General features: G+C 35.6%; 4 protein-coding genes across 4 annotated transcripts; 2 read left to right on the top strand and 2 right to left on the bottom strand.

Moving 5' to 3' along the window:
* Positions 1 to 259: 259 nt before the first annotated feature.
* LOC107812997 (auxin-responsive protein SAUR21-like) lies at positions 260 to 538 on the bottom strand. The gene has a single exon (XM_075229042.1). It carries the CDS (start codon positions 536 to 538, stop codon positions 260 to 262), a length of 279 nt encoding a protein of 92 aa, XP_075085143.1.
* A 1238-nt stretch (positions 539 to 1776) lies between these two features.
* On the top strand, positions 1777 to 2187 carry LOC107812991 (auxin-responsive protein SAUR68-like). Its single transcript, XM_016638189.1, has one exon. It carries the CDS (start codon positions 1777 to 1779, stop codon positions 2185 to 2187), a length of 411 nt encoding a protein of 136 aa, XP_016493675.1.
* A 4080-nt stretch (positions 2188 to 6267) lies between these two features.
* LOC107812994 (peroxynitrite isomerase Rv2717c) lies at positions 6268 to 8779 on the bottom strand. The gene is made up of 4 exons (XM_016638193.2): positions 8514 to 8779; positions 7410 to 7550; positions 6882 to 6950; positions 6268 to 6634 (listed from the first exon to the last, which is right to left on the bottom strand). Exons 1-4 carry the CDS (start codon positions 8685 to 8687, stop codon positions 6515 to 6517), a joined length of 504 nt encoding a protein of 167 aa, XP_016493679.1. The 5' UTR covers positions 8688 to 8779; the 3' UTR covers positions 6268 to 6514.
* A 2468-nt stretch (positions 8780 to 11247) lies between these two features.
* Positions 11248 to 11697, top strand: LOC107812992 (auxin-responsive protein SAUR68-like). The gene has a single exon (XM_016638190.2). It carries the CDS (start codon positions 11248 to 11250, stop codon positions 11695 to 11697), a length of 450 nt encoding a protein of 149 aa, XP_016493676.1.
* Positions 11698 to 12366: the final 669 nt, after the last annotated feature.

Genomic DNA, 12366 nt, shown 5'->3' with positions numbered 1-12366 from the left:
TAAAAAAATTTGCTTGAATAAAAATTGGCTATATTCATTTGACAGGAGGTTAGTCATTTTAACTAACTTTACAAGCCGAAAATCCTTGTTTTCTACTACTACTATACAAAATGGTTAAGCAAAAACAAGGAATTGTTTCCCTCATTGTCAAGTCCCACTTAAATGGAAGTGACATCTCTACTATCTCTCATCTTTCTCTTTTCTAAAGCTATTGCTTTACAAAATTTCATGGGCAGAAGAATTTGCACCATGGTCCTACTCATAATCTCCTCAAGCGGGAGGTGAGATCAACGAACATATCCTCTTTGCAAGGTATTGTGAGACCGCCCATTGAATGATCAAATCCAAACTCTTCCTCAGCTTGAGCTAACAAGTCTTGAAATAAAGGCTGGCTCAGGTATGATATTGGTACGACGAATCGCTTCTTCTGGCTCTCTCCTACATATACTGCGCAATGCCCTTTTGGAACACCTCCAGTTGTTGAAGACCTCCTTAGGGTTCGAGTAGCCTGAATAAATGGAGTCACTTTGATACCCATTGTCTCAAGGAATATGATGTAACTGTAAAAAATGAAGGAAAATAAAGGACAAGAACTTTGAGAATTGCACAAAAATGAAAGTTTTTTGAATGTCAGGGTACTTGTGTTTTGCTCAAATGCTTTGGGTCTGATTATATACAAGTTTATGACAAGTTTCATATCCAAAAGTTTAGTGGTTAAGAGAAATTGGTGGCTACTGGTGAGAGACAATGGCACATGAAGTTTCACATGGTTTTGCCTACTCTGTTATTGTCAAAGTATTCAGACCAGAAAAATTTTGTTGAACAACACTAGGCCCTACTGTTTCTTATTTGGAGCAGAAAAAAACACCCTTAAAATAACATCCACAAGAATAGATAAATTTGATGATTTAGTCCAGGACCACCTGGTTTAGAGGTGAGGTGACAAAAAATGCCAGATAGGAATAAGCAACAGAAATACCACAAGAGAAAGAAAGATAACATGACATGAAATATCACATGCCATTGCCTTCTAACTCTTTGACAATCACTTGGAAAAAAATGTCATATTTGTGGAATAACAACAAAATACTCATAATCCAATTAAATGAACTTGTCTGCTATTTTCATCAATTCAATAAAAAAGAAAAATTATATGACTCACTCTTTTCTAGTCCCTTTCAATATGGCTGCAACAATTATTTTTATTCTACTTTAGCTTAGACAAGAGGGGTTGCTCTGATGGTAAGCAACCTCCACTTCCAACCAAGAGGTTGTGAGTTCGAGTCTCCCCAAGAGTAAGGTGGGAAGTTCTTGGAGGGAAGGATGCCGGGGGTCTATTTGGAAACAGCCTCTCTACCTCAGGGTAGGGGTAAGGTCTGCGTACACACTACCCTCCCCAGACCCCATTAAGTGGGGATGTTGTTGTTGTTGTTTAGCTTAGCCCATTTGTTGTTATTCTGCACATAAAAAGGGAAGAAATGCATTAACTTTCTTTTCTGCAATCGCAGAACTAGACAACCAGCCATATCCACAATTCATTAGGTCCCATATTCAACAGCAGCACATGATTCTGCCGTGCCTACCTAACTCAGGTTGACAACTTTAGCTACAATTCAAATTCATTCTCTAGCCTCAACTATAAATGAACTGCTTCCATGAGCCATTTTGATCATCAATCAGATAGCAATTACTCAAACCTTTTAAAAAGTAACCAACCTTTTTTCTTTCCTATCTTCCAAAGAAATCAATATGGTCAGTGTTAAGAAACTGATAAAAATGGCAAGGAGATGGCAGAAGTTTGCAGCTAAGCAAAGGAAGAGGATTTCTTTACCAAGATCAAGTTACAATGATGCAGAAAGCTGTAGCACATCATCGTCTATAGTTGACAAAGGGCATTTTGTGATCTATACAACTGATCAGAAGCGATTTGTGGTTCCTTTGGCTTATCTACAACACGAGATAATCAGAGAACTTTTGCACATGTCTGAAGAAGAGTTTGGACTTCCAAGTGATGGCCCTATCACTTTACCATGTGATGCCTTATCCTTGAATTACATCATATCACTCATCAGAAGAGGTGTAACTGTAGATCTTCAGAATGCTTTGCTTGTATCAGTCGCTTCCACTCGATGCTCATCAGCTTCATACCTTCAAGAACCAAGTCACCGACAATTCCTAGTTTGTTGAGCTAACTTCAATAAGTTTTGTAATGGATACATGATACTCAACAAGTGTACAGAATGTTAACATCTAATTGTTCATGAAAACTCCATATTCTTATCCAAACTGTTTTATTCTTTATAAATTGGAAAAATCTGATTGCATATTCGTTGCTCTCTATTAGTCTTGCACCTAGAATATATAGCTTGTGGCTTTCACAATCAGCGGGTAGGTTGATAAGCTCAATTCAAAGAACGTAATGTCAAAAGCTTCATTAAATCATTCTTTCCAGCATGAAGAAGTAAAAAAAAAAAAAAGACTATTGACTTGATTGTAAGAGTATGCACCAGGGGCTTCCGCAAAAGACTAGTTTCAACCAAGATGATTTAGTTTCCTTGTTGTTAATGTTGCCTTCTAAGTAAATTGTAAACAATTTTTAACTTGCCATTTTCAAATTATAAACAATTTCATGAACAATAGCAGTAGATATTAAAGCCCAAGAAAAATTAGCAAATTTTGGACAGTGGAAAGGGCAGTTGATCCTTTCCTTTTGCACATAGGAAGACTTGATATCTAACATTCCATGTGAAGGTCCCCTACATACATGACAATTCAGGCAGGCAGCACATGGTTCAGCAAACTTAATCTACAGCAACAACAACAACTACGCCTCAGTCTCAAACAAGTTGGGGTTGGCAATATGAATCCTCATTCTTTTCATTAAGCTCAACTCATATCATTATCATTACCAAAAAAAAATAAAAGTGAAATTATGAGGATTCATCATGAATTGTCAAGTTTTACGCTGGCTGCTAACCTAACGCAATCTTCCTCCTTTATTCGGGCTTGGGACCGGCAATGTAAGCAAGCTCACACCAGCAGAGTTGTTAAGCAAACTTCATCTATCACCGAGAGAACTAGTCTTCATTCAAAGGTCTCAAACTCTTCAAATTGGCGAGAAGTCCTAAAGTGTGACTTGATAGGTCCATTCTGTTGTCGACCAAAGTGAAAATTTAAGCGTCTCTTACTCCCATGATATTTTCTAGTCATAGCAGCAGTAATATACTACTGCCAAATTTCACACCAAGAGAAGAGGATGAAACAATGAATTGCAGAAGTTCTTATTTTTCAAGTCAAAATGAAAACATTTGATAGTAAAAGAATGTCCTGGCATCTCTTCGAACAAAAACCCCGGAATAAAATTCCTTCTCTTGGATAAAGCTTCTTCATTCATCTTCGGTACTAACAAGCCTTTCCTTTCCTAAGCTTGGAGTGCTAGTGAATATCTCTAACTCCTCAACTTACAAGCTATAATTCCTGCTTTACTAGTGCACAAATTGTTTAAGGGAAACAATTTGTACATGGTTCAGCAAACTTAAAATTAAAAGCCACTAGAATGGATATAATTCATGACAAAATTCTGGACCACTTGGCTTGACACAGACTCAGCAAAGAAGGATAACCAGATAGGCATATCAACACAAATACCACAATTATTAGGTCCCTTTCATGATGTCTGTTACATTTAATTAGTCCTACTCAAGCTTGGCTGTGTTTCTTCTTATACTACAGAGCAAAATGGTAGAACTGAAAAATTAGATAACCAGCGATATCCACAATGCAGTAGGTCCCATATTCAACAGCAGCACATGATTCTGCCTAGCACACCTAACTAAGGTTGATAACCACAGCTTATATTTGAAATTTATTTCTCTAGCCTCAACTATAAATAAACTGCTCCCATGAGCCACATTTTGATCATAAAGCAGATAGCATAAGCAAACCTTCAAAAATATCCTCAAGTTTTTTTCATTCCTATATTTCAAAGAAAATCAATATGATCAGTGTTAAGAAACTGATCAAGCTGGCAAGGAAATGGCAAAATTTTGCAGCGAAACAGAGGAAGAGAATTTCTTTTCCAAGATCCAATTACCATGATGCAGAAAGTTGTAGCATACCAACTTCCATAGTTGGGAAAGGGTATTTTGTGGTCTATACAACTGATCAAAAGCGATTTGTAGTTCCGTTGGCTTATCTACAACATGAGGTAATCAGACAACTGTTGCACATGTCTGAAGAAGAGTGTGGAATTCCAAGTGATCACCCTATCACTTTACCATGTGATGCACTATTCATGAACTACATTATATCACTCATCAGAAGAGGTGTATCTGCCGATCTTCAGAAAGCGTTGCTTGTATCAGTTGCTTTGAGCCAATGCTCATCAGCTTTATGCCTTCAAGAACAAAGAAATCCCCAAGTGCTAGTTTATTGACCTATGATAAGTTTTGTAGTAGTCTAGGATACAAAATACTCCACAAGTGTACAGCATATTAAAATCTCAATTATTCATCAGAATTCTATATTCTTGTCTCCAAACTCTTTAATTTTCTGATCATTTAGGAGAATCTGATTCTTTTATTTTCTTTCTAGTAGTCCTACAATTTGATTGAACTCCACTAATTATGACAACATTAAGTGACAATGACCGAACAGACAATATGATGTGGATTACAAATTTTTATGCGGTCAATTTTGGGACCAGCCTAGAAAATTTTCACAATCTTTTGATTTTGGAATATTACATGACAAGGACTATAACATTACAGAACTTTCATATTCTAACCAATAGGGTTATAGATCTCTGTAGGTCGCACACCCTTAATATCAGATTGTTGCATAATCAAACGGAAAGTTGTGTCAAGAGCTGAATAAAGCCATCTTTTCAAGTAATATAAAGAGCAAACTTCTATACTGAAACAAAAGTCAAGAGCCATTCGTACATCTATGTTGCAGTGGCTTTATCGCATTTATTTTTTCTCAAGGGAACAATATCCCTTCAATTATTACATCCTTCACTATCTTCTAAATAAACCATACTATTTTGTAAGATATCATCTTTTGATCTTTTGATCTTCTTCATATGCACACCTCTCCCTCCACCAAAGGAAAGAAAAAGAACAAGAAAAAGACTTATTGAATTAATTGATAAAGTTAATTTTTCGTTGGTTGCTATCCCCTCATTTGTTTCGACACTATCAACTACAGATTGGGTTTTCTTACTGTTAAATATGTCTTTGAGTAAAATTTGTGAGCAGTGTTAACTCACCAAATTTTGAATTTACAAACATTTACACTAATATACTTGTGTCCCTATCTAACAACTATACTGCAGTGGTTATTCCAGCACAACCAGCCAAGACGACAATATAAATGTCCCCCATCTACATGATCAAGAAGGGAGTAGCACATGGTTTTGCCTTCCACCAGCAATTCAACATCTAATTGTATCAAATTATTGCCATTGGTGAGAAGTCCCAAGCATGAGCTAATAACATAACTAATAGGCCAAATCAGTTGTCGACCAAAGTGAAGAAAGGAAGAAACTTATCATCTTTAATCCTTTCAAGCTAACTTCATCCACAAATTTAAGGCCCCATATCAACCTGGCCAAAAGGCATCAGCACATGGCTTTGCCTTTTGTTGTTAGTAACATAACTTCAGCTCCAACTCAAAGCCCGTCTACAGCCTCTTGTATAAATAATCCTCCTTTCATGAGCCTTTTCATCATAAAACAAGCACTATCAGTTCATTTATCAAAGATCCCTAAGGTTCTAATTTACTTTCTTTTTTCTAGTTTTCCAGAGAAATGAAGATGCTCAGTGCTAAAAAACTCATCAATATGGCCAAGAGATGGCAGAAGTTCGCGGCAAAGCAGAGGAAGAGGATTTCATTTCCAAGAAATGCCCATGATACAGACAGTTGTAGTACATCCCCATCTTCTATAGTTGAAAAGGGTCATTTTGTAGTATATACAGCTGACCAAGCACGGTTCGTCATTCCCTTGGCTTCTGAAAATGAGGTCATTAGGCAACTTTTAAGCATGTCTGAAGAAGAGTTTGGGCTACCGAGTGGTGGCCCTATAATATTACCGTGTGATTCAGACTTCATGGACTACATTATATCACTAATCAAGAAAGGTGTATCTGCTGGAGATCTTCACAAAGTATTGCTCCTCTCAATTACTTCATGTTGCTGTTCAACTTCTTATTTGCACCAAGAAAGTGGAAATCAGCAGATTCTTGTTTATTGAGTCATGACATCATGTTTTGTAAATGATAGCACAAAATAGATTGTATAGCAGTTGAAAAATAGACAACTGAAAGCTTGTATTATTACAGAGGGAATAGAGCCTTATCTTGAAATTAACATTCAATATTATACTTATGGTAAGACAAGATAAAATGTCAATACGGTTATCAAAAGATACAACGTCAATACACACAAAGACCAGTGAACAAGTGCATCAGGGGTATAGTATAGATACTGATGTCTCCTGTCATGAGCTGGCTGCCTAGAGCTTCTTAAGCGAGGCTTTGAGATGCGGCTGAAGACCAATTAGACTGGTGGCCATTTCCACAACATAAGATAGTTCACAATTCTCCACTTTAAAAACTCGACTGATCTCCTTGACCTGTCCACCAGGTAAGTGAAGGATCACATTAGTCAAACTTATTGCAACTACGAAATGTTTTCTCAGTATTTTAGGTTTCATCAGGGTAGACTAAAGACCAAGTCAATCTCAATTCAAAGCACAAAAAAGAAAACTTATTACAACTATGACATGCTTTCTCATTAGACTGAAAATTTGTTTAATGTAAGGATTCTTCTTCTCTTATGAAATCTCTAGTTAGATAAACACTGCTGCAAGAGGAGGTTACCTTGGAAGCATTGCCAACCAGTTCGCTGTTAAGCTTCACAGCTCCCTCTTTCATGTCATATGTTCCTTTCTGTAGAATCAAAGCAGAAGTATTATGATCTTATGGTTGACCAAACTGGATAAACAACCGAACACGCCAACATGTATTAATATTAGAACTGTTAACAAGTCTTGTGTTTTAACATCATAAGTCAATTCAAATTACCAGCTCAATATTAGAACTACCCACATAGTCCTTAGCACATCTAAAAAATCTGATAACATGAAATTCCGAGGCATGACCCATGAATCACAAAAATGGATTTAAGTTATACACACGGTCACTGAACTTTTAACTTTGATAAGTTAGTTAACGTTTTTATCAGTTTCCCAATTAACATTTGTTATAGATATTTACCTATAGCACCTTATAAATAACCTAATTGTGTGAATATGTCTGTGCACAGAACTTAAACTCCGCGGAAACAAGTTTCTATGTAAAATGTCTATGTCAAAAGTTGCATATGATTATTCATAAGGAGAAAATCACCTGGACTTCAACAAGACCAGTGCTTTGAGCAATGACGACTTCAATTGTTCCATCGGGTTTAGGTCTCCAGTATCCACTCTCTGAATGCATAGGTTGTCCGGATTTCAAGTTCCATGTCTTTTGAGAATAAGCTATCACAGGCTGACTATCAGAAAAAGCAAATTTTAGACCAAAGGTATCTTTGACACCCTAGTCAAATCCGCAAGTAAATAAAGTATAAAGTAAATAAGTCTTAGATCCTAGTGACACATTTTAAAGTCGTGCAACCCTAGGCCCAAAGCGGACAATATCACTAGTGGGCGGGTTGATGGTGGGGCAAACCTGGACGCTGAGACCTTAAATGGGGTGTATGTGACACCCTAGGCGAATCTCATGTTGACAAAACAGGGAAGATATGCTGGGTATATAAGTAAACAAGTCTTAGACCCTAGTGACGCATTTTAAAGTCGTGCGGGCCTCGGTCCAAAGCGGATAATATCACTAGTGGGCGGGCTAATCGTGGGGCAAACCTGGACGCTGAGTCCTTAAATGGGGTGTATGTGACACCCTAGACGAATCTCACGTTGACAAAACATGGAAGATATACTGGGTATATAAGTAAACAAGTCTTAGACCCTAGTGACGTATTTTAAAGTCGTGCGGGCCTAGGCCCAAAGCGAATAATATCACTAGTGGGCAGGCTGATCGTGGGGCAAACCTGGACGCTGAGTCCTTAAGTGGCGTGTATGTGAAACCCTAGACGAATCTCACGTTGGGGAGATATGCTGTGTATATAAGTAAACAAGTCTTAGACCCTAGTGACGTATTTTAAAGCCGTGCAGGCTAAGGCCCAAAGCGGACATTATAACTAGTGGGTTGGACTGTTACAATATCTCTATCATTTTCTTTAGTTTGTCCCGAAAAATGATACTTTTCTATATCTTACAAACAATTTAATTTTAAAGTTGTCATTTTTATCTTAAATGGAATGATTTATAACTTGTTCCACACCCACAAGTTTAAAAGTCTTTTTTTTTAAAATTTCTTAAACTCCGCACCCATTAATACAGATTCGTGCTGCCTATGCCAATTAATTTCATTCTAAGAGCTTAACCAGAAACTAACCTTGTTAGGAGAGTGTGAAAATTGGAGGTCTTCGGAGTAATTAAAGGAGGAAATAGTTGGGAAAAAGCCTTGGCCTTCACCTCTCCATGTCCCAAGCAGAAAAGATAAAGGTTTCACTGCCGGATGCACCAATAACGTTTCCGATTGATTTGATACAGTTCCCTCCTCCATCATTATCCTCTGCTTCTCTTCGTTTTTTTTTAATTTTCAGTAGACAGACTGTTGAATTCCCATACTCAATAGTAGCGTTTGGACATAAGAATTGTAAAGTTCTAAAAAAAAAATTGAAAATTAAAATTATATTTGGACATTAATACGATTTTGAATTATTTTTAAAATTTTGTGAGTGATTGAATAAAAATTTTGAAAAAATAATATTTTTAGAACTTGAAAAATTTTAAAACTAGAAATTGTATGGCCAAACAATAATTTCAAAATAATTTTTTTTTTTTTTGGGAAAAAAGGAAATTTTTTTATGTGCTCATTGTCTCATACTAAAGAGTACATTGCTTTGACTTTGACCAAGTAAATGCTACAATTTGGACGGCTGCTTATCATTACAGTACATTGCTTTGACCAAGTAAATAGTTAACAAAATTTTACCGGCATATATGATATTTACCTCAAATCCTATTATTTTATTCAGCATTAAATTAAATAAAATATGAAGGTTAAAATGTGTATTAGTTAACTACTCCATTCGGTCAACTTTTACTGATTTTTTAACTGGTTTCACACATATTAATGAATCAATCTTTTCTACATTAATTAATAATAAAATTGACTGTATTAATTTTAATCTGTTTATTAAAAATATAAGAAATATTCATAGTTTTTTTTACTTCAAGGGCAAATTTAAAGAAAAAGAGGTTAATTTTTTTTTATTATCCGAAAAAATCAAATATTATGGACCATAAAAAACCCGACAAAATTCAATTAAAGTGACATGCCTTACGAGGTTGATATAAACCTAGGGGCTAGGATGCAGAAAAGGTTAAAGTTGCCCCTCATATTGAAAATAGAGCGATTGTATATTTGTATCCTCTGTTTTGATTTTGGTATCAAAAATCAAAACAAATGGAAGGTTAAGTTTTAATTTTTCTGAAATCTTGTGATTTTTTTCCACGTGGCCTTTTTAAAAATAAAAAAATACCCCTCCCGTTGATTTTGAGCGGCCATGTCAGCAAAGAAATATTTTTTAATGGGTTGAAAACACACTTGGACATCGGTTAGTTCAGACTTCATAGGGGCATAGTTAAGAGCCCGTTTGGACATAAGAAATTTTTCACTTTTTCGAAATACCATTTTCACTTGAAAATTTATTTTATTTTATTTTTTGTTGGAAATTTTACAATTCTTACGTCCAAACGCCCACTAAGTCAAAATATTAGCGACGAGGACTTTTTGATACCAAAATTAAATGGAGGGTATAATTGCTATATTTTCACTAGTTGAGCGGCAATTTTTACCCTTTTCCCCCCAAAAAAGGATGTTTGTGCTCTTGTTTCAGTTGCTAGTCCCTTCATTTCAAATTAGACGAGATATTTTCCTTTTTAATTTATTTCAAAACATATTTTTAAATTTGGAAATAATTCAACTTTAAACTTTTCATTTTACCTATTTTACCCTTAATGAGAAGCTTTTATAACCACATAAATGTCATGACTCACAAAGTTTTTACCCCTTATGCTTTTATGACCACAAGTTTCAAAAGCCTTCTTTTTTTTCTTAATCTCCGAGCCGAGTCAAGCTATATCATCTAAATTGAAACGGAGAGAGTATAAATGTTTGCCCGGAGGGGACAAAGGGTCTTATTCCTCATAAGTTGTTGGCATGTGACCAGGAATCACGGATTCAAGCCGTGGAAACAGCCTCTTGGAGAAATGTAGGGTAAGACTGCATACAATAAACCTTTGTGTTACGGTCCTTTCTCGGACCCCGCATAGAGCTTAGTCCACCGGGCTGCCCTTTTTATATCCTGAAACAAAAGTCAAGAACTATGACTCTTCAAATAGAAGACTTAGCCTGTATTTTCCATTTAACAAAACTAAAGGTGAGAAGTAGTACTAGTTCAGCACTATACTTCTATTTATATTGGATCAGGTTCTTCTAAATCCTGCATTCCAATAGCTAGCAGTGAGTGATCAAATATGTTGCACTGGTTTTAATCACATTTAATGCAGTGGTTTTTATATAAAGAAAAACCAGCCAAGATGACAATTTAAAGATCCCTTTGCACATTCTTCATTCATTAATGTTTAAGCTGATAGCCTAACTAATAGGTCCAAGTTGTTGTCTACCAAACTGCAGAGAGGAATTTTTCACCAATTTAAGGCCCCATATATACATGACCAACAGACATCAGCACATGAATTTGCCTTCACAAAACTTCAGCTCCAACTCAAAGCCTGTCTACATATATATATATATATATATATATATATATATCCCCTTTTCCATGAGCCTTTTCATCATAAAAACAAGCAATATTTAATAACACTTCTCTATAAAAGCCAAATTTTTCCGGAACCAAATCTCATGTTCTATTATAATATATGTTTTCTATAACAGCAATTCTCTATAACATCCAAAAATATCCGGAACAAACGAGGTCGTTATAGAAAGATTTGACTGTATATATATCTCCTTTTCCATGAGCCTTTTCATCATAAAAACAAGCAATATCAATTAAGTCATCAAAGGTATCTATATATTTTGACTTACCATCCAGAGAATGACGATGATTAGTGCTAAGAAATTCATCAAGATGGCGAGGAGATGGCAAAAGTTCGCGGTCAAGCAGCGGAAGAGGATTTCATTTCTAAGAAATGACAGCGATGCAGACAATTGTAGTGCATCCTCATCTACTATAGTTGAGAAAGGCCATTTTATAGTATACATAGCTGATCAAGCTCGCTTCGTCATTCCATTAGCTTACCTTGAAAATGAGGTCATTAGGCAACTTTTAAACATGTCTGAAGAAGAGTTCGGGTTCCCAAGTGGCAGCCCTATTACATTACCCTGTGATTCAGACTTCGTGGACTACATCATTTCACTAATCATGAAAGGCGTAGCTGCTGTAGATCTTCACAAAGCATTGCTCCTTTCAATTACTTCATATTGTTGTACTTCAACTTCTAATTTGCACAAAGAAAGTGGAAACCAGCAACTTCTGGTTCATTGAGTCATGATATCATGTTCTGTAAATAATAGCTCAAAATAGATTGTATAGTAGTTGAAAAATAGGCAAGTGAAAGCTTGTATTATTACAGATGGAATAGAGCTTTATCTTGAAATTAACCGGATCTATAGCATTCATTATCGTGAAATAGTTTCAAATTATGAGTTTAAGTTCTATGCACTAAAAGCGTAAAACTTAAAAGGTTATCACATGTAATCTATTTAATAGCATTGATTGGTAATCCAGAATAAATGATAAGTAACTTGCTTTAACATATTACATTACACTACTTAAATCTTAAAACCATGTAGTAGGCAATTTCCTATTGCATTGGAAATAGTGGCTAAATTTTAATTTGATGAAATCCAATTAGTGGACATATATTTTCTTCTTCTTCATTCATTCATTCTTCCTATTTTTAGAACATAACTCCCGCCAAAGTAGTAGAAACTTTACACATTGCATTGTAAAATTTCATTAACAAATAAAATATATATCACTTTCTTAAAACTAAGCCTGGAGACATAACACTTGGTAAAAACAATACTCATAAATCAACGAAAATTACCTAAAACTTGTTAGGACCGAAAAAATCAGGTGTCATGCGGAAACTAACAAAGCAAACCTTGAACGACGATAAGTCAGACAACAAAAGAGAAATATACCAAAAGA

Source organism: Nicotiana tabacum, chromosome 13, assembly GCF_000715075.1.
Source record: "Nicotiana tabacum cultivar K326 chromosome 13, ASM71507v2, whole genome shotgun sequence".
In the NCBI taxonomy this organism is placed as follows: Eukaryota; Viridiplantae; Streptophyta; class Magnoliopsida; order Solanales; family Solanaceae; genus Nicotiana; species Nicotiana tabacum.
The sequence above is the reverse complement of the archived record's forward strand: the minus strand, read 5'-3'. Positions and strand labels throughout refer to the sequence as shown.